At 34.3% G+C, this 22,465-nt stretch overlaps 1 protein-coding gene across 16 annotated transcripts in view; it reads right to left on the bottom strand.

Moving 5' to 3' along the window:
• LOC145265525 (uncharacterized) overlaps positions 1-22,465 on the bottom strand; it is a 56,051-nt gene that overhangs the window by 6,041 nt on the left and 27,545 nt on the right. For 8 of the 16 annotated variants that reach the window (XM_080121451.1, XM_080121452.1, XM_080121450.1 and 5 more), the window contains exons 6-12: positions 18,465-18,594; positions 17,403-17,527; positions 17,162-17,311; positions 12,984-13,063; positions 6,857-6,933; positions 6,677-6,754; positions 1,878-2,038 (exon numbers count right to left, since the gene is read on the bottom strand). In XM_080121451.1, the coding sequence (XP_079977577.1) occupies positions 1,878-2,038; positions 6,677-6,754; positions 6,857-6,933; positions 12,984-13,063; positions 17,162-17,311; positions 17,403-17,527; positions 18,465-18,594 (801 nt within the window). Of the gene's footprint in view, positions 1-1,730; positions 2,039-6,676; positions 6,755-6,856; positions 6,934-12,983; positions 13,064-17,161; positions 17,312-17,402; positions 17,528-18,464; positions 18,595-22,465 lie in introns of all 16 variants that reach the window. The other 8 variants (XM_080121441.1, XM_080121444.1, XM_080121442.1 and 5 more) reach the window with 1 other exon arrangement.

Raw genomic sequence — 22,465 nt, 5'->3', positions numbered from 1 at the left:
TTGTACTCAATAATATCCATAAGGAGAGAATGATATCACAGGTGTGAAGGGATTATCGTATTATTTTAGGCTCACTTTTTGCATTTCATTGTGTTTCAGTCATTCATCAAGTTGCATCACCGATAAATTTTGGACATTATGGAGTACAATTTCCTCAGACTTATGAACTCTTTGGATATTACAATGATCTTGTTACCCCTGGGATCTCATTCTCTTCATTCTGATGAGGGGAGTTTAGTTTTGAAGATCCACAAGGTGTTTTTTATTGTTATAATTTTTTGTTTGAAATACTGTAATTTATTCAATTTTTTTTTCATCATCAATTTTTTCTAATATATATAACACATACACAGGCAGAGGTTGGAAATAAAGAACCCACTCAACTCTATGCCCACCCGAGAGGAGAAGGATGAGAAGTGATTTGTGCTGACTATTTTGCACAGTATTTTCAAGAGGTGATTTGTTGAAACTGGATTCTTTGTGCTCTAAGCAGAGAGTACAGAAATTACTGCAGCTGAATGTGGGCAAATAGTAGGGGATGGATAATGGAAGGTTAGGTTCAACAAGGGTGCGGGAGATGGTCTGCATGGGAGAGGTGGAGTCAATTATGACCATGACAAGTCATTGTCTACAAGCGCAAGATTACATCAATGACTACAGCAACAGCTACTAATACTATTACTGCTACTACTACTGGTAAAAATCAGAGGAAAAGAGGACACTACCAAGTATTGCAATCTCCATAACTTATCCCCAACTTTATAAATTACGATCACAGTTAAGACATGACATCTATACTATTAATAAAATACTAAATGTTTATTTACGTGTGTGTGTGTGTGTGTATATATATATATATATATATATATATATATATATATATACACACCAATAAAACTTTCGAACGGACGCACCGAATTGAAAAATTCTTTTTTCCCCTGAAAGGTGCGAGTCCCTAGATTGTCCTTATCTATATATGGTTCGTAATGAACAACGCCAAGTCACACAAAAAGCCTGAAATAAGGATTTTTGGGATATTTTGTGCAATTGTCGAAAAAGTTATCTGCTAATGTCAATAGAATTTATCACTGTCTGTATACAGTCGCGGTAACATCTTTCGGCACACGGACAGGATTTGTGGCACAATGGATAAAACGTCTGATTATGGATCAGAAGATTCCAGGTTCGAATCCTGGCAAGTTCGTAATAATTTTAACCATCATTTTATCCAAGTTTACTCTTAGTTAGGGTATTTTTGTTTTTTTCAGTGATTTTGTTTTGTGCATATTGGAATTTCCCATACTCTAGTTCACAAGGTAAGCGTTGATGGTAAGATGATATTGAGCGTACTTGATGTTGAGTATACTCGATTTTGTGTGCCGATGCAGCGCAGCCGCTAGTTTAAAATAAGAATCAAAATTAGGCACATATCCGCATCCAGTGATTTTACAGCTCATAAGCAATGAAACGGAAGAGAGCCACCAAGTGTCTAATGGAGAAAGAGGGAAAATAGTAGCAGCAATGAAAGGAACAAAGAAAGAAAAATCTTGTAGGGAGAGAATTCCTTCTTAAGTTCACCACTCATCTTTGCAGTTGTGTCTTAACAGTAGTCATACAGTAGCAGTTTTAACAGTAGACTTAGTGATGTAGAGGAGGGGAGGGGTGAAGGAAGGGGATAGTTTCAACATAAGAATCAACACTCTAATCAAGTCAAACACATAAGAGCATACCCGAGGAATTATAGTCAGAACGACGTTGAACTTTCCTATTCCCATATCTGCCGCTCTGCTGATCAACGGGTCGTTTTCGAGATGTATAGTTATCACCCGAGTATCTGGAGGATGATGAGATCTCCGTAGGGTGGTAATCATATTTACCGTAATTCATGTTGTCGTTGTTGAACCCTCGGTTTCCGCCGCCTCCAGACTGATAGCCGCCACCGTAGTTACCTCCTTGGTCCATGCCTTGACCCCAGGACTGATTGCCATACTGGCCATCACCTTGACCGGACATCTGGTTCGGATTCAACAACTGTTGACTAAGATAGAAAAAAAATTGGAAAATAGAATGCTAAACATTTCTAAACAAGCAATATCAGAACACAAAAACATATTTGAAAATTCAACAAAGATTTTTTTTTTCCCCCTTTAGATGATTTATAAACAATTCTTGATTGGTTTATGGAATATCAACTCTTTAGGTTATTTAATAACAAATCCGGTCATTTTGGAAAATGTTTTATGCGTTTTATATTTATAATGTTTGGCTGATTTGTAGAGGGAAATTATTTTTGTTTTTGAAGAACATGATTGAGTTTCCCAAAGATAAAAAAGAAAAAAAACAAGCCCATCAATATTTGGTGCATTTTATATAAGGAAGTTGGGATTTTTAGACAAACTGATTTAGTAGTGCCAGTGCAAAAAAAAAATTGTAACAATTTTTCAAAAAAAATCAGACTAATCACTGCTGCTACTAATAAAATATACAGAATATGAGGGGGGGGGGGAATAAATAAATAAATAAAAAAAATAACAAAATAAATTGTTACAGAAGAATATACCTATACACAAGTAAACTGGTAAATTTATTTAGCCAAAATTACAAACTTTCCATTTAACGGCGATATTATACCCATTTGATTTTGAGGGTTAGGACGAGGGTAGGTCTCATTCTTTTTGACAAGAAAACTCACTTACTCTTACATTATTTCACCAAAATACTTCATTCATTCCACAGCTTTAAACCCATCTAAAATATCCTCAATAGTTTCAATGAAATTTTATTTACAAATATATATATATATATATATATATATACTAGCTGTACTCTGCCACGCGTTGCTGTGGCTTAATTTTGTGTAATGGAAAATTCTAATAAAAAGAGGAAATGCATGTTTCTTATATTCTTAGTACAGCAATCCACTCAAAAAGTTAAAAAAAAAAAAAAAAAGGGGGGCGAAAATAAAAAAAAATATGGCACTCTTGCAGAATTGGATCCGGATCTTCGGGAGTTACCATCAATCATGGCTTGGGCTCGACCAACATTCAGTGGATTAAGCCGAAAGTTGCTAAACCATTGAAACGCTAAATAGTTTTCTTTTTTATTGTATTCAAAAATGTGAGTTTTTAATTAATATTTGTGTAAGGGGGGGGGGGGGTTACTATACACAGATTCGAAAAAGTTGTTCAAAAACGAATAAATGAAAGCAAAGGTAAGGTAAATTATGTTTCTATCTAACTGGATAATTTTTTAGTGTTTTTATTTAATGTAAAATGTTTAATCGGCTGAAAAACGCAGTGTTTATCTATGTATTTGAAAAAGACGAATGGTCGCGGACTCTGTTGAATATGTTAAGTTTGGGAAAATCAGTTAAAATCTATACAAAACAATGTCAGACACCTACTGATTATATGTTATTGTGACATGGGCTGACATATTTGGTGTGTTTCTGATAATATTTTGTATAGTTTTTTAGTTTTAAATCATTTTCTCAAACTTAACATCATCAACAGTGTCCATCACCGTTTGTATTTTTCAAATACACTGATAAACACTGTTCTTCGAGCTGACTAAACATTATAGTAAATAAAACGGGTTTGTATTACTAAACACAAACGAAAAAGTTGTTGAAAAATAAATATAACAAATAAATGTTATCAAAGACAAGATAAGTTACTTTTCTACCTAACTGGATAAGATTTTAGTGTTTTTATTTAGTGTAAAATGTTTAATCGGTTTGAAAAAATGTAGTGTTTATCTGTATATTTGAAAAATACAAATGGCGGCAGACTGTTGAACACATTAACTTTGGGAAAATGAGTTAAAACTAAAAAACTATACAAAATACTGTAAGGAACTCAATATATATTACTGTGACATAGGCAGACATGTATTCAGTGGTTTTTAACAGTATTTTGTATAGTTTTTTTTAAGTTTTAACTCATTTTCCCAAACCTAATGTGTTAACAGTCTGCCGCCATTTGTAATTTTCAAATATAACAGTAAACGCTGTGTTTTTTGAGCCGAATAAAAATTTTGCATTAAAAAGACAAAAAAAAAAAAAATTATCCATTTCGGTAATAAAGTAACATATCTTGCCTTTGATAATATTTGTTAATAAGGTCACGTGAGTCGATTAATGGGTGCTAATGCACTTACTGATCTGCACTATTTTTTTAAATCATATTTCCAAGCTTAATCAAAGGTTTGTTTTTTTGGTATGTTTTTTTAGATTAGGTCCACCTCCACAATTTTCTTTTAAATGACGACTTTTAAAGGTTTCCGACTATGCTGAATACAGAAATCGCATTGAAATTTTGCAGAAATAAGTAGTTATCGAGATATAGATAGTTGTTTGATGCATTGTATTCTTTGGCGGCCATCTTTGTTACGCGCATAGATTTGTTTATGACGCGCGCAAGCGTGTAAAAAGACGGCTGCCAGAGATTACAGTGCATTATACAAATTTTTAAAATCTCGATAACTACTTATTTCTGCAAAATTTCAATGCGATTTCCGTATTCAGCATAGTCGAAAACCTACAAAAGTCGTCGTTTAAAAGAAAATTGTGGCGGTGGACCTAATCTAAAAATTTACCGTTTTTTTTTTCATTCAATTGTAAGGTTAAAGTACAGAATAGGTACAAAACACCCTCTTCTCCCAATGTTAAGAATGGCTTTTTAAATAACGTTATTATTTCAGCACGGATCAATAAGTGCACGAGTACCCAATTTTTTTATAAGCATTCATATTTTCTTATATAAAAACAACTTCTGTAAAAAAAAAAACAAAAAAACGTGCACTTTCAATCTTTGTTAAAAAAAGGTTTTCTAAAAACAAAAAAAAAAAAAATACTGTAATAAAAGCAAAGAACAAAACGTTAATCAGTATTCATGCAGAGAGTGATCCTTGCTGAAATAATAACATTATTTAAAAAGCCATTCTTAACATGGGGAGGAGGGGGTTTTGTACCTATTCTGTACTTTAACCTTACAATTGAATAAAAAACATATCATAAAACTTTAATTAAACGTGGAAATACGATTTTAAAAATAGCGCAGATCACTCTCTGCATCAGCACCGAAAGTACAGAATAGTTAGAAAACATCCTCCCTCCCCATGTTAAGAATGGCTTTCTAAATAATGTTAATGATTCAGTACCGTTCCTTGTCTGCTTAAGTTTAACTTTTGTTTATTAAATTGTTAGGTGAAAGTCCAGAATAGTTACAAAACATCCCTATCCCCATGTTAAGAATGGCTTTCTAAATAATAACGTCATTATTTCAGCGGGTAGCTTTTCTGCATAAGTACCATGTTTTGTTTTTAAATTGTTAGGTGAAAGGACAATAGTTACAAAATACCATCCCCATGTTAAGAATGTCTTTCTAAATAACATTATTTCAGCACAGTATTTTCTATGCATACGTACTATCTATTTTTGTTTAATAAATTGTTAGGTGAAAGTATAGAATAGATGCAAAACTCCCTCCCCATGTTAATAGCTTTCTAAATAACGGTATTATTTCAGCACGGTACCTTCTCTGCATAAGTACTATCTTTTGTTTATTAAATTGTTAGGTGAAAATATAAAATAGTTACAGAACACTCTCCCTTTCCCATGTTAAGAATGGCTTTCTTAATAGCATTATTTCAGCATGGTACCTTCTCTGCATAAGTACCATCTTTTATTTATTAAATTGTTAGGTGAAGGTATAGAATCGTCCTACTCATGTTAAGAATGGTTTTCTAAATAACGTTATTATTCTAATTGTTAGGTGAAAGTACAGTACTCATGCAGAGAGTGATCCGTGTTGTAATAATAACGTTAATATTTAAAAAGCCATTCTTAATATGGGGAGGGGAGGGTGTATTTTAACCTTACAATTGAATGAAAAAACATAAAACTTTAATTAAACCTGGAAATACGATTTAAAACATAGCGCGGACCACTCTTTACATTAGCACAAAAAAAAAAAAAAAAAAAAAGTACTTTTAATAACCAATCTTATATCGAAAAAAAAAAAAAAAAAAACTCAAAAAGCAAGCGACAAACTTTTTTTTGGCCTTATATAATAAAGAAAAAATGTGTAAATTAAAAAATTTGGAAGACAAACATGAATTATTTTTTTGGGGGGGGGGGGTATTTTTTTTTACTTATCGAGTAAACAGAAAATGAAATCTACTTCTTTTCTGTCAATTTGTGGCTGTGAAATGAATCGAACCGGAAGTTCAGTTTTATCAACAAAGCAGGTTTGCACTAACGGTTAAAAAAATATATTCATTTTATTTAATATTTTAATAATTCGCGAGGTAAATTTATTTTAATAACATAAAAACACCCCTCGACTCTAAAGATGGGTTGTCTGAAAATTCCAAATAAATTGGTAACGTAGAAATGTTTTTATTCACTTGTAACAAACCAAGAATTACATTTTTATATATATAGACACACACACACACACACACAAAATAATGATAAAAAGTGGGAAGATCTACAAACACCCAAAACGAATGAAAAATCAAAAATAAAACAAAATGCTTCCGAGGCAGGTTAATAAACCCTCCCAAAGCCTTTGCTAAGTGTTGGTTCACCCACTGTTTTTCAGGTTAACCAAAAACAAACATGTCAGCTCCCACTCCCATTCAGAGACTAAGTGAGGACATGAGAAATACCTACCCAAGTAAACTGGTCAATCCCTTGAGTAATTCACTTGTTTGGGAAAGAGCCTGTGTAACATTTTGGCCACCTTGGTTCCTGCAATAAAAAAATGATTTAATTTAATTTTTGTTTCTAATTCTAAAAGAACAGAAGACATAAGAGAGGAAAGGAGAAAATAAAAAGAAATAAAATATTTACCACTGGCCACCAGCACCATCCATTAATTGGCGCCTGCCACCACCATCCATTCGACCCCTTGGTGAGAACTGTGATGGCTGAAATAAAGTGGAAAATAATAAAGCAAAGAACAGTTGTAAGTTAATTTCTCAATCTATATATCTATAAAAGTGAAATTGTGTGTGTACATTTCCCTACTAAACTGCTCTTTCAATTTTCAGTCTATAGACTTGAGATTTGACATAAGGGGTATTGAGATTTGGGAAAACCTTTTTAATCAGTTTTCGGACAGAAATTTGGCTGTAAATTAATAAAATGTTAAAGGGTAAAAAATTGGGGTCAAAGTTAAAAAAAATTTCACTTCAGCGGTCTATCAAATTACTCTGCCAATTTTTGGTCTAAATATTTGAAATTTTACATAAAGTGTATGCAGACATAGGCCAAGCTTTTTAATTGGTGTTTGGCTGAAAATCTGGCTGCCAAGGGGTCAAAGTTGAAAGTTGATTTTTACAGAGTCTACCAAACTCCTCTGCCAATTTTGGGTCTCAACACTTGAAATTTTAGATGTAGGTTACCTGGACACGAGTCCAACTTTTTCATATACATATATATATATGCACATAAATTTATGAACAGTACATGGAAGAAATTCTCAATTCTAGTAGTCTGAGAGAAGAAAATTATTAGAGTAGAAGGCTTTCCTGCATCTAAGAATCTGTATAGTGAAAAGGTGGGATTTTGCTGCTATCAGGTTCATTGGAAGTACAAGTGCTACAAATTCGTCAGAGCACATTCTATTAAAATACTTGTAAAACAGGCATAGGGATGTAACATTACAATGATGGTACAGGGGTTGGAACTTGGTTGATAATGTGGAACATGGGTTTATTTTTGTTTGCTTAACAACCGATCAACCATTCTATGGTCATTTAAGGCCATGCAAATTTTGTGGAGAGCTATTTAGTATATGTTACAAGGTTCTTATATCTTTAATTTACTGAGCAGGTTGGTTGTCTTTTACAGTGCTGTACCTGCTAGTGAGTGGTATACTGTTTGTTGTGGTTTATTCGATTTAGTGTCAATCGTTATGTTTTTTGCTTCGGTTGTTCTTGTTCTATACTATGGTCTTGTGTTATTGTGTGCACAGAGTTTCGGAGGTCAGTTTATATTTTGGTGAATAAGTTTTTTTTTTTTTTTTTTTTTTTTACAAAGTTAATTATTTTGTTGAAATCTTTATGGTTGGATTCAAGGTGTTTCTTTCAATATCGAATAAAGTCAACACACTGTAGTAATATATGCTTGACAGTGAGTTTCTCCTGGTCTGCTGTGTATAATGGAGGTTTGGAGTCTTTCAGTAGGTACAAGTGTTATACATGCGCTACCAATGTGTAAATGATTCAGTAGAACTTCTTTTCTGTTAAGGTTGTTTTTATTATGCCATTATTCAATGATTGGTTTCATATTTTGTAGTTCAATAAGAACTTGTTTAGATGAAGATGACAATATTGTAGTCAGCTGGAAAGCAGGCCAGCGGAACAGAGTTCCACAAGTAGGTAGTTTTAGGAAAGAAGCTTTGTAAATGGAATCCACATTTAGGTTTAGGCACATATAGAGTGGGGGAAATTATTGATAGCGGTTTTAAATAGATGAGCGTTTTTTTGTCAAAGTTTGGCAAGAAGGGGGACCATAGATTAGAGCTGAGCACTTGCCATGAAAAAAATGATAGAGCAGAGACAGGCTCACAATGTCTCTTCTGTGGGAAAGACGTTGCGGGAAGAGAAAAGGGCATCACCTACTAGATTAGAAAGTCAATTTTGAATTCTGTCAAAGCAGGATAGGGTACTTTGAGCAGCTTCTGCTAAGTAGAAATCGTATGGAACTTTGTCATGTCCTTCTGTTGTATTGAGGGCTTTAGAGAGAGATTCTAATAAAGTGAAGTTTTGGTTGTATTTTTCTGTGTTTTGAGATTTGAAATCCATATTTTTGGAGTCTTTCTGATTGATTTTTAGAAGAGATTTGGGCAAAGTTTTCAGCTATTACGTTGGCTATATCTTCCTTTTTAATGAATATCTGGTTGTTTTTGATGAGGCGTTTTATAGGTGGATTGTTTGTTTGTTTTTTTTTGTTTTTGTTGTTTTTTTACAAAGGCATCACCACATTATCAAGGCCAAGAGGCCACTCAAGGATAAGGGTTAAAGAGTGTACAGTAGAAATTGGTCAATATAGTAATCATTAGTAATGAAAATTTGGTAAATTTGATAACTTATATGGAACGGCTCATCAAGAACTTATTTACTTTAGACTTGAAAACAACCATATTGTATTATTACGCTATTAAAAGTTAAATTCTTCACTAGTTTGCAGTTTGGAGACGGAAGCGTTGTTGTGATAAGTGATTTTCTCTACTAATTCGCACTTTTTATTTTTAGATTCAAATATTAATAACTACATTTTATTTCAGTATTTAATTTATGTATTTCTGTTGTATTAAATGCTAGCTTTTTTTTTTTTTTTTTTTTCTCGTCCATAAATGTTTATCTACCAAGTTGATCTTAAATATTGTATAATCAATCCATTATATTATCATTTTCAGTCCCCCACCTCTAATTTCTGGCTCCCATCTTATCTCGCAATTACTTATAACGTCACCAACTAACTTCGGAAGAACCCCCCCCCCCCATCTGCTTTTGTTTTATATCATAAGTTTCTTAAAACGTGACTAGTTAAAGTTCAGAATAAAATCACGCTTTCTCTTAACGGTTAATTTAAAAAAAAAAAAAAAAAAATCTTCTGAACGCTATTAAAAGTTAAATTCTTCACTAGTTTGCAGTTTGGAGACGGAAGCGTTGTTGTGATAAGTGATTTTGTTTTTGCTTCTATTTTTCTGATCATGTTTCATACATCTTTGGTCTTTGTGTTTATTTTGGATACATAGTTGTGCCAGAAGTTTCATTTTGATTCTTTAAGGGTATATCTGGCTAAAGCTTGGTGATTTTTAAATTGATTTACATTTGCTCATGTTGGGATTTGTTCAAACTTCATAAGTGCAACTTGGCATTTGTCGATAGCTTCTTTGCATTCTTCAGTAAACTACAGTTTATTGTATTCGGTAAAAGTGGATGATTTGGGGATGTTTTCATTTGCTATGTTTATGAGGGTGTTCGTAAAGTAGGTCGTAATCCTCATCATTTTCTTGTGTTATAAGGGATTGATATTTTTTAAAGTTTTCCCAATTAGCTTTTTTAGGTTCTACAGTCGTGTCCAGGTTTTCCAATGTTATTGAAAAACGGTCACTTCCACATGTGTCTCCATATATTTTCCAATTGTAATCCAGGTGTATGGATATGTCACATAAAGTAAGAGCGATGATTGTGCTGGTGCCAGGTGTAGGCATTTGTGTTTTGTTTCTAGGCGTAAATTGTTTTGATTCATTATATTTTCAATTAATTTTCCTTTTTAGTTTCTTTCTGTTTCCCCAGATTATATTTCGACTACTGAAGCCTCCCAATAGTAATTTATCATTTTGGGAATTGATTGATTAGATTGGTCAGTTCAGTTTCACTGGCTGCATTATTAGATAGCATGCAAATTGGACATGTTAATTATTTATGTAACATCACACATATGACAATCGGTTGCATAGTTGTGTCCAGGTCTTATGTTCAGGTTAATACGTCTTTGTGGGATTTTATTGTTTATTATTAATGTGCCATCAGATGCTCTGTGCTCTATTGTGATGATGTGTGTAATCGTAAGGTGTGTAGTTATTTATGTTTATGTTGTTTTCTTTAAAAAAAGTTTACTGTAAACAAATTACTAAAGGTAAAAGTAAGGATTAGATGAATAGCAATAATTCATGGTGGTTTGCTCTTATACTTTTGCTGTTCCATTGTAAAATTCTGTTTGTTCGTATCGATTTGTCAGTCATTGGATGTTATGAATTTTGTGGTTTGCGTCCATTACTTCTGAGCCATTAATTTTTGTTTGTCTATTCTTTGTTCTTCCATGTCCATTTTCTCAAATCTGTTCAGAGTTGTGGCTCTTCGTCTAGAAGTTGAGTGTGATCCATTTTGGTTTTTACTTCTTTGTTAGGCGGGGGGGTTATTTCCATTGCCTTCATATGTTTATGAGCATAGTGATATGACACCAACAGATTATTAAAGAGGAGATATTTCTCTACAAAACAGTGCCATTTTCGGAATTTTTTTCAATTGAATTTCTTTCATATTTTTTTCACTGAAATTTTCAAGTTGGATTGTTTTTGTGAAAAAACAACTTAAAACCCTTTTTTTAAACTCACCATATTGATAAGTGACCTTTTTTTTCTTTAAAATGGTACGAGAGGTGTGCAATAAGTAATGCCCAGTTGTCTGATCTAGCTGAAATTTTGCATGTGCAATGATTTATATCTCTACGGGTTATGTGGCAAATTACATCTCTGAACTAATTGTGGTTTGTTTTACAGGTGTTTGAACTGAGTCAGGTGTGAAATGGAGCCTGTTGAATGTCGAGTAGTGACCCGGTTTTTGTATTTGAAAGGACGCACACCACAGGAGACTTTTGATGAAATGAAAGAAACTTATGTTGATAATGCCCCATCATATGACCTTGTAAAACGCTGGCATCGTTAATTCAAACATGGCCGGAAGTCTGTGGAAACCACTCCCAGGCCTTGTCGCCCCCCCCCCTTCTGCCATTGATGAGGCATCTGTCCGTCAAGTTGAGGCTGCCATTTTGGAAGATCGGCGCATTACTATTCACCAAATAGCCAAAGATTAGTACAGAGTCTGTGGAAACTATCATTCATGACCATTTGCATATGCATAAGGTGCCTGCCAGATGGATTCCCAGGTTGCTCACACCATTCCAAAAGCGAGAACGCGTCAAGTGCTTGAGGATGAATTTGGAAATGTGCCAAGAAGATGAGTCAAAGTTTTTCAAAAGACTGATTACACAGGATGAAACCTGGGTCCATCACTATGATCCAGAGACCAAAGCCCAGTCAATGTAGTGGAAGCACTTGGACTCACCACCTCCAAAGAAGGCAAGGGTGCAGCCCTCCGCTGGCAAGGTCATGCTCACAGTCTTCTGGGACCAGGACGGAGTAGTGATGACAGATTTCCTTGCAAAGGGTACCACAATTACAGGAGCCTATTATGCTTCACTTTTGAGGAAATTAAGGGAAGATATCAAAATCAAGAGGCGGGGTAAGGGTTTCCCCAGATGATGCAGCCTTGATTTCTGAATCAAAACTTTATCAAAATAACCCAAAAAATAAATGAGATATCGCAAGTTGAAGTTAAGGGAAATTTAACTTTAACAGTTTTCACATCCTAAACTAGGCTAGTTTGAGATACCTAGTTGAAGGTTCAATCTCATTGTGGGCAGCACTCAAAAATACAATTACAAATTACTTAGGCCTTCTACCCATGTTATGAAATAAGTAGAACACAATAAGTTATCTAACTGTTGGGTTAATGATTGTCTTTCCACACCCACCTTGAGAGGGAGGTGATGTGTCTCTCAGTGGATACAGTTAAAGACCACAAGAAAAGAACTCACTTTGCATGTTCACCTGCGTCGACATCTGAGAAAGTGAATAAAAAAAATAAAACCAATTATCGTCTTGGAGTGAATGTCTTCTGTCCAACAGGTTCCAGCACCTCCCCCCAAGAAGATGAATTCCAGATGAACCAGTGAATATAAGGTATGTCAGATATATGACACTCACACACACATAAATTTAGATGATCAAGGAACATAAAACGTGTATTCCCACAACATAGACGAGCATAGCTCAGAAAGTGACGAACCATTAGAGATTAGTAACACATTAAGGACACGTCCCAAACACTAAAGGTATACACCCGTTTAGCATAACATAACACCCAGTCAAGGCTGATGGAACAAATGTATACTATTGCTTGTGGATTAAATGAAGGGTTTCGTTCAAAATTTTATACAAAAAGATTCCATAGTTCGACAAGATATGCCTGAAAAAGATTGTATGTTACACAGATTGAAACATGAAAACAACACTCAAGATGAGAACAATAATTCAAAGAATCCAAATACTACAAATAATCTATGCTCATCTCAAAAATTCGAAAATATAAGAGAATGCATCCTCAGGAATATAGATACAAACCTTTCTTCCTTGTATACGTCTATCAGGTGACCATCTCTGTTTACGTTGGGGCATTTGTTGTAAAGGTTGCGGTCGTTTTCCTAAGGGAGAAGAAAAACAAACGAAAAATCAGATTAAAAATTTATTTTTAAATAATGAAAATATTACATTAAGCCGACACTTTGTAATTAAATTTATTTTCATTACCAAAACAGATTTCACTTAAAGCGATGAATCACTTTGCTTAATCTTTTGACGAAAACAGCTGTACAAATAATTTGTTAAATAGTATATGGGCTTGTATCTCCACAAGGGAAAAGTTGCATGAATGATTTTCAATGTTGGAATAATTTCGCTTCCAGAAAGGAACATTTTGGATTGAAAAGAAAAAAAATATTTTCCAGTCAAGGAATTTACTTTCTTTGAGAACAGTTCTTTGCAGTGGATAGAGGCATTGAGTCTCTATGGTTCCAGGTGAGCATTGTCTGAATATAGTGGTTTCAATCCTATCCAAGCAGGTCAGAGAATTAGTTGACCAAAACATAGTGAGACAACAACTATGGAAGACAGTAGTTACAAGACTCTGCATTTCTATCGAGTCGGGGTTAATCATCTGAAGAAGGCCAGATGAGGAGTTGGTCGAAACGCGGTGGAACAGCAACTATGAAGATGAGGATAACAGACCACAAAAAGAATGAATGCAGAAAAAAAAAAAAAAAAAAAAAATACTGCACTTTAATCCTATCCAAAATTCCACCCTATCCAATTTTATTGTACAGGGTGGAATGATAAAATTGCCACCCTAGAAAAGATGACGATTCCATTTCTGGTTTTCTTTTTTTGTTGCAGACCGTCTACTAGTTGACCAATTGTGTACAAAGAGCAATAGGGACGTTCCATCATGTCTGAAAGTGACACAATGTTCAACAAGCGAGATCAGAAATGTGCCGTTGTACAACTCCTGCTCTCTACCAATCCAAGTTATGACTACAAGACCATTACCAGCACTCTCAAAATGCATCGCTGGTTTGCCACAAATAACAAGGACATGCCATGAGTGATGAAAATAAAGTTTTTGGCCACGGTTATGGTCTTTGGTATGGTTTCAAATGAGGGCCACATCATGCCACCTCACATCTTCGAAGTCAGCTTGAAAGTCAACACCAAAGTTACCTGGATGTACTGAAGAGTGTGGTGATCCCCTGGTGCAATCAGGTGGCTGCTGGCAGACCCTGGGTGTGGCAGCAGGACTCTTCGCTGGCCTATAAGTCCAAAGAGACCCAGGCTTGGCTTCAGAAGGAGTGCTACGACTTTGTACCCTTTCTCTCACTGACCTGACCTGATCTGAATCCATGGACTACTTCGTTGGTCATACGTCGAGAACGTCACCAACATGGCCTCCCACAACACCAAAGTCAGCCTGATCGTCATCATCTGCCGAGTATTTGCAGAGCTCCTGCCGACGCTTGTGGAAAAGGCAATAAAAGTTTCAAAATAAAGTTAAAGTGTTGTTTTCTTTAGGGCGACAAATTTATCATTCCATCCTGTAGTAGTATTATCTTCATATGTTGAAAATTTTTTTTGTAACTATTTTGCTACTTATACAGAATAAGGCCCGTGTTATTGTCAGAATTTCTGGGCAGTTTATGTAAACCGGTGGAAGCTGCCAAATGAAAATTCTTCAAAATAACTTGTTAATTTGTACTGCAAAATTTTCTACATGTACAATTGTTTTATTGATAATAAAATATATAATAAAGTTAAAGATTTCATAGAAAATAATTTTACAAAAATTTAGAAATTCACTTTCAAAAGAAGTGAATTTACTTTAAAAACGTCAAACAAACAGATATTACAGTTTGATCTTATATATTTAGTTTATTGTTCAAGTTAAAATACATTTCAGTAATGGATACTGAAAAGAATATCAGATAAAATAACTAATAACAAACTTGGGCATGAAGCCCTAAGAAAATTAGATCCAGGGTCTTTTAATTTGTCTATGTACTCATAGTTGACCCATTTTACCACAATACCGCATTCACACCATGGAGTTAATGCTAATTAAAGAATCCCAAATATGATGAAATATGAACATGTGTGCATGCAAAAAAATTTTTTTTTTACTTTTATCTTAGTAAAAAAAAAAAAGGAAGCATAAAAAAATTTGTGGCTAGGCCTTGCTAAAAAATCTTTAATGGAGGTGGGTAATGTAATATCAGTTTTGTTGTTTTATGACAAACTGATACTACACTATCATCCTTGCAGGAATTACTTTGGGGGGAAGTATCGTTTGTTAAGATATTGTCCTGTAAATCAGGAAGTCCATGTAGTATATGTTCATTCACCATAATATTAAGTAGAACAATAATTCAACTTCATAAATCTCTTAACAGAAAAGTATGAAAGAAATTCTTTCTTGGCTAGCTTCTTCCTTTGTTTATAAAGATGGCAACTATATTTTTACATATTTTTATTGAAAGGAGTAATTTTTGGATTTGCTTATTTATTTGGGAACTGTTGTCCTCATCTTCATAGTTGTTTTTCACCACGTTTTGTCCAACTATTTCTCGAGTGTTGAATCTTTCAGGTTTCAGGTGAGCATTGTCTGAAGATAGCGGTTTCCATCCTACCCAAAGCAGGCCAGATGATTAGTTGGCCAAAAAACATGGTGAGACAACAACAACCATGGAAGGCAGTAATTATCGTGGTTAACCACCTGAAGAAGGCCATAGGATGAGTTGGCCAAAATGTGGTGAAACAACAACAGCTATGCACCCCCACTAGTCTATTACATAAAGGGCAAAATGGGCGTGAGTGTTTGTGTATGCCCACGAAAGACTTTTTGGGTGGGGTTTCACGTGTCAGATTCTGCAAGAAGTTTTTACATAGTTCCCAGACTGTAATATCTCAGATTCGCAAACGGATATCATCTCCATCTACCCTTCATACCGAGACAATTACTATTTGGATACTGCCAGAGTGCCCCCTTTCTGGGAGCTGGTTTTCTCCCCCACATTAAAAACCACTGCGTCTATTTTGCTTTTGTGGGAGGTTTAAAAGCAACGCTATTTCTGCAAGTCATCTTTTGTTTTTGATTGATTACAATAAATTTGAATGCTTTAGACTTCAGGTCATGTCATGGAGTACCGGTAAGATGCTAGATTTTCTTTCACTTTCTTTTCCGCCTTCGTGTCACGGGTTTGAGCGTGCCTGCCCACTACCACTTTTATTTTTTTTGGTCAACACACCCACAAACACCCGAGCAACACCAGGCACCCAGGCTAGTCTATAATATAAAAGGCAAAATGTGTGTGTGTGTTTGTAGGTCTGCCAAAAACTTGACATGCGACGGATCCTGACGAGATTGGTATTGTTTTGAAGCTCGATGTCTCTGATGACAAATATAAAAAAAAAAAAAAAAAAAAAAAAAAAAATTGCTAAAAACATTAATTCCTTCACCCTCAACTCCGCAGTTTTCTACAAGGATAGGGTTGCTTTTTTCGACATTTTCACAGGTCATCGTCTCCTTTCGATTGACTACCCTTAATTTCAACACTTGTGACTTCTGGTTTCGCCATGGACGTATTAGCTAAGACATTACGTTTTTTTTTTCACCTTCTTTTCTTCCTTCGTGTTACAGATTTGAGCCTGCCTGCCTACTACCACTATTTTATTTTTTAACATCTCTCTCCACCCGGGCTGCCTACTTGTTTTTAAGCATAAACTTTAAATTTTTAGACTCAAAATCAGGTAACGGATTTTGATCAAAATTGGAATAAGGATTCTAGACATAAAGCTTAAGAGTATTATATTAAGTTTTGATATTTGTAAGTGCAAAACTATTTCATCTAAGATTAGATATTCCAGTTCATGTGTGTGTTTGAGCATCATACGTGGCATTAAAATATATATTGAAGATTCTGTTAACGTATGAATTACTGAAATGCATAAGCATTGATTTTTGTCTTGGAATTGAAAAATTATTTGCTCTATTATAAACATCTATTAATGTGACAACGTTTAAGAATTTCACATGTGAATGGAATTTGCGCATTTGTCTTACAATTAATGAATGTGAATGAATTACTAGATCCAATCCCTCCTTTGCCGGAGGACCAAAAAAAAAAATAAAAAAAAAATATATATATTGTTTAATACTAAAAATTACACACCAACAAAGTGAGAGAAAAACTAACCTCTCATATCTGATGAATTTAGACCTCTGCCACCACGTTGATCTTGTTTACCCTTCTTGTTGACCTGTTGGTTGCGTCGATTTTGTTGATTGGAAAAACGACCCTTCTTGTTTTGCTGATTATTTTGATGCTTCTTGTATTTTTTGTCATCTAAAAAACAAAAGAAAATTATGTTATAAAAAGGCGGTTATCATTTTAGAAAAAAAAAACTCAACCATTTTAAAATCAAAATGGAACTTACCATCATCTTTGGAACTGTGAGAAATCAGATCAATGCTCAAGAGATTGTCCTTAAGTTTGAGTTCCTTGTTTTCTGAAATTGTATTTTCAGCTTCTTGCAGAGAATGGCATTCAACAATCGCGTATCTAAACAGGCAAAACAAATGGACACAAACATCACTCAATTAGAAACTACAGATATTGAAAACAAAACTGGACTCCTTTTGGGGGAAACAATGTTAATCTAAATGACTTCCATCAAAAATGACAATTTAAAATTACTCTTATATAATTTTCAAAACTTTAGCAAAAAAGGAAATTGCATTTTTTTCTATTTTAATATGGAAGTCAATGAATACAATAATGACAGAGTCCAATGTACTTTGAAGATTTCTAATATAAACCATGCTCTTGTGATCAGTATAATATTAAAACCAATCAGATGATACAATGGGACAAACAGAATCCAATACAGAAAATATGCTCAAGAGGAGAATCATTTTGTTACGAAAGGGGGTCACATGTCACTAATATAGAAAGCAAACGGTCCAAACAGGATAAACAAAAATGTTGCCCATTGTAACATCTAATAGTTAAAAATAAAGGTTATTTAAAATCTTTTAAATTTAAAAAGTCAAATTTGGTGCAATTATTTCTTTAATTAAAATGGAAAACAGTTTTTTAAGTGCAATAGATACTAATTAATGAAAACTAAGCTGCTCATACAATAGTAGTCTAATTAAAATAACAATTCTAAGACTAGAAGTAGAAACGTATACACATAGTATATAAGTGAGTTGCTGCTAGCTGCCTTGTCGCTGCATCCAATATAAAGGATATAAAAAAGCAACCGGCTGGCTAGTTTAAAAAAAAAAAGTGCTACATCAAAATAGATCTACAGATATTAAATACAGGCAGCCAGAAGATTTAGAAAATTAAGAATAAGGTGCCTAGCTGTTGCTGCAGTCACAAGGACTGTGCAACAGAAAGACGTTGACAGGAAGGAAAAAAAAAAAACTGAGTGTTGATGCAGGTTTGAAACTGCACCAACTAAATTTAAAAATGCGCAAGGCTGACAAATTACCCCTGATTCTGATCTTCCTCATTAAGTGGGATCACCACATTCCGGGCTTGCGGGAATAACGCCTGAACCTCCTTCACCGTGACTCCTTGTGGAATGTTGTTCACATAGAGGGAATAGTCTTTCTTGTTCCCTGTAAATGTCAGGTCGCCCCAAAAGAAACCATAGGGGGAAGAAGAATCGGTGTTGTAGTTAAGAATGGCGATGAGAAGAAGGAGGATGACGATGATGCATACAAACAGGTGGAAAGCACATGGATGCGTATCACACCTGCTTACAATCTAACATGGTCATTTACTAACAAGACTGTACAAAAGACAGTGAAGGCACGACGTGCCCACAAAAGAGGATTAAGCAAGTTTTATTATCATCATCACTGCTGACCACCGTCCACTGAAGGTACGCTCAACACAGAGACACCAACAATGGAGGCGCCAGCGACAAGTATCAAAAACTGGAATTGGTTGACCAAGACTTTGAAATTAACCTTCTCTTGCTAATGACTACAAGTGGTTGTTTTCGTTTTTAATTAAGCATTATACCTACCATACCCAACACAGCTGTACATTGTTTGATTGATAGTTTTTTGGAAAAGCTTTAACCATTGGACATCGACCTTCAAGTGCCTTTAATCATAGTCAATTTTCTGGAAACTTTGAACTGAACCCTTTAATCAAATAAAACAAACTGCTTGGTGCTAGTGTACTAGCCTTGGGAAATTTAGGTTATGTGGTATTAGCAGACTAGTGTTACATGACTAGGGCTATGACAACCGCATATTCTTTTCATTGTTTTGACTTGAGTATATATCAGACACAGTTAGATATAGTTAATGCACTGAGAACCACATCACTCTATATAAAAGCATATAAGATATCAATGGATACACACTCTAGTGTCAAAACAATGAAAAGAATATGCTGTTGTCCTAGCCCTATACATGAAATATCTTCAAATTAACATCAACAAAATACCGATAGAAACTCACCCAATAACTGTCACAGTAACATTTATATGATGGATTTCTATCAGTATCTTGTTTCGTTTGAGTGATTTGAGACTATAAAGATGGCAGACTCATTTCTGCCATCTTGTTGCTGTTCTAACTTAGCAACTTGGCACTAAATCTGTTTCAAGCTTAAATGCCTATAAATAAGTTAAATCAACTAAAAACATATCCAAGTAGGTAAAAGAGTTAATTACTTTGCCTTTGGTAACGTTTATTTTTATATATTTGTTTCTTTACCACATTTTTGGTTTGTTGTCGATTGTTGTAAATCATGGACTTGGAACTTTTTTAAAAACATTTTTTTTAAACTTTTGTAAAAAAAAAAAAAAAATTTTTTTTAAATTGATCTTTCCGTTGGGGGTGGGGAAAAAGAGGAGACTATGTAATTTGATGTTATACTAACAATACCATGTGACCTAAATTTTTGAGGACAGACATTTGGGATCCCTTCCATACACTAGTACCAACTGCTTTTATATAACTTGCCCATTATATTGCAATTAACAGATGATCTCTTTTACTTTTTATGAATGGTGAGAATTGAATTAGAGTGATTTTTTGGCTTACAATATGCAGATATATTGAATACTCTCCACACATCAAGGAAGGTCAACTGACTGTCTTTATAATTTTAATCATTATCGCATGGTTCAGTACTATTTGAACATCTCCCTGGCATGGTCGGGGTATCAAACTCTTATCTACATATCTTAGCCGTATAGTAAGTTTTATTAGCGTTGGTGGATCAGAATGCATATCGTTTGAAAGTATTCAATCTCAACATGGAGTGAAAGTGGCGATCCAGACATCCACAAAAAAATACAACTATCTGAAAATATAACATCGAGTTAAAATATATAAATGGATGATGATAGAAAAGGTTGCCATGGTGTCTCTACGCTATGTTAAAGGCATGTCAGAAAAAGAAACATCTGTAGCTGAACTCTTTCAAGTGAAGCTACCCATGGAATAGAACATCACTCAGCATTGTATACTTCAACTCATGTAGGTGAGGCAGGGAATAGAAAGATGTTAAAATCATGTATGAAGAGAAAAAAAAACAAAAAACTCAACAATCCGTGAAGAAGGAGGTAAAAATAATGAGAGCATTAGATGATTAGGATATTCAAAGAATAAATCACATTTGTAAAGTTATTGTGACCTCTTTGTTAGCTCAAGTATATATAAACACAATATGAAAACAATTCAAAATGGCAGATAATCTAATAATTAGAAAAGTACTAATACTAGTTATAATCAGTTATAATAAAAGTGTGGAACATGTGATACAAATATTAATAATTAACAAACAGGATGTTATTATTATTGACCAAAGGAAGAGTCTATCAGGCATGGGTACGAAGTCTGATGTATGAAAATGAAACCTGACCAGCAAGGGTTGAGGATATGCATTGCATGAAGAGAATACATGCAAGAATGATGCAATAAATATAAGTCTTAAAGATAGGTTTAGATCCAATGATCTCAGAAGTATAAATCTACAATATAGAGAGATGTGCGTGAACAGAAGACTGTGTTGGTTTGGTCACATTGAAAGAATGAGTTATTGAGTTAGTAAATGTAGAACACTTAAGGTAACAGGTACAGTTCACAGAAGGCGGCCAGGGAAAACAGAAATGATAAAAATGAACTTGAAAGGGATAAATAAGACCAGAGATAGAAATTGGCTTTCAAATTAACCTTAAAGCCATTTAACGCATGTCAGCATGTAAACTGTATACGATGATATCAGCTTTAGCAAACAACCCTAAAATCATCCATGATTGTTCTAATAAACATGTCTCCATGTGGGGAAAAATGTTCCAAGATATTGAAGAGTGGACTTTATATAAAGTCCACTCTTCAATATCTGAACATTCAAGTCTTCACGAAGGCATATGACAGAGATTCATGAATCGATCATATACTTTGTTGCTGTCTGTTGAGGTATCTTGTTCAAGCTGAGGAGGTCCACTCTCCTAGTATTTATTTTATCTTTGAAAAGAGGATAGTTTATTGCTAATCACGAGAGACACCCCCTACCAAGAAATGCCAATAGGGCTGCTCAGTGATTGTTTGTAAGCCAGAATGCATTAATCCTAATACACTGCTTTTTCAACAACACCTGACCTTGTGTCTAAGCTTCTGGAGAGGTAAATAAAATAAGCAGTACGAACTAGTGAATTAAATTAAAGAAAAAAAAAAAAAATTAATCAGTTCAAAATTCCCCTAAAGTTACAATGACAAAAGGCACTCAAAGAAAGCCAGAGTTGAGAGTACAACAGGAAAAATTTTGCAAAAAATCACAACAACCAAGATGAGGAGAATAGTCTGAAACATAAACGACAATTTCTCATCTGTTGGGGGGGGGGGGGGTTGAACTAATCGTTGTTTACTCATACTTCTTTTTTGATCTTTGTGACCCAAAGGTTTTGCAGGGTTGGTAAACAAACACTGCACACTTCGACACAAAAGAACTAAAAATGTATTCTTAGTCAACAATTCCTGTAAGGGATAAAAAAAGATTCCTTTTTACCAATTATTTTCAGAGAAATCATGTCAAAAGCAAGAGAAGGCGTCGTTGGCCATTCCAATCTTTGACTATACATGTGTAAAAAAGACAAAAAAAAAATCAAAGACAAAAAGACAAAAAACAAGCCTCAAGTCAAACTCCGATGGATGATACATATTTGAGGATAACACTAGAGAATTGTTCACCTAGCAGTTTCAACCCCACAAAAACATGGCTTACTTGCCTAATTTTGGCAACATGAATTTGAAGGGGGAGTACACTTCCTATTCATGACAAATAGTTATTATACTAAGAATAAGGCAAGTGGACAATAGCCACAAGCGATTTCTTATTGCAACTTACTTTTTATTATTATAAATAGACTTGATATATCTAGTTTTGGTGAACAGTATAAACAAATGTTAAAAAAATTTAGCAGTGACTGAAATTATGGGAAATAAAAATTCTACTAGAAAATTTGCA

This window comes from Euprymna scolopes, chromosome 40 (genome assembly GCF_053919585.1).
Source record: "Euprymna scolopes isolate OS-2025 chromosome 40, ASM5391958v1, whole genome shotgun sequence".
Taxonomy (NCBI): domain Eukaryota; kingdom Metazoa; phylum Mollusca; class Cephalopoda; order Sepiida; family Sepiolidae; genus Euprymna; species Euprymna scolopes.
Note: the sequence above shows the minus strand (reverse complement) of the source record. Positions and strands in the feature narration are given on the sequence as shown.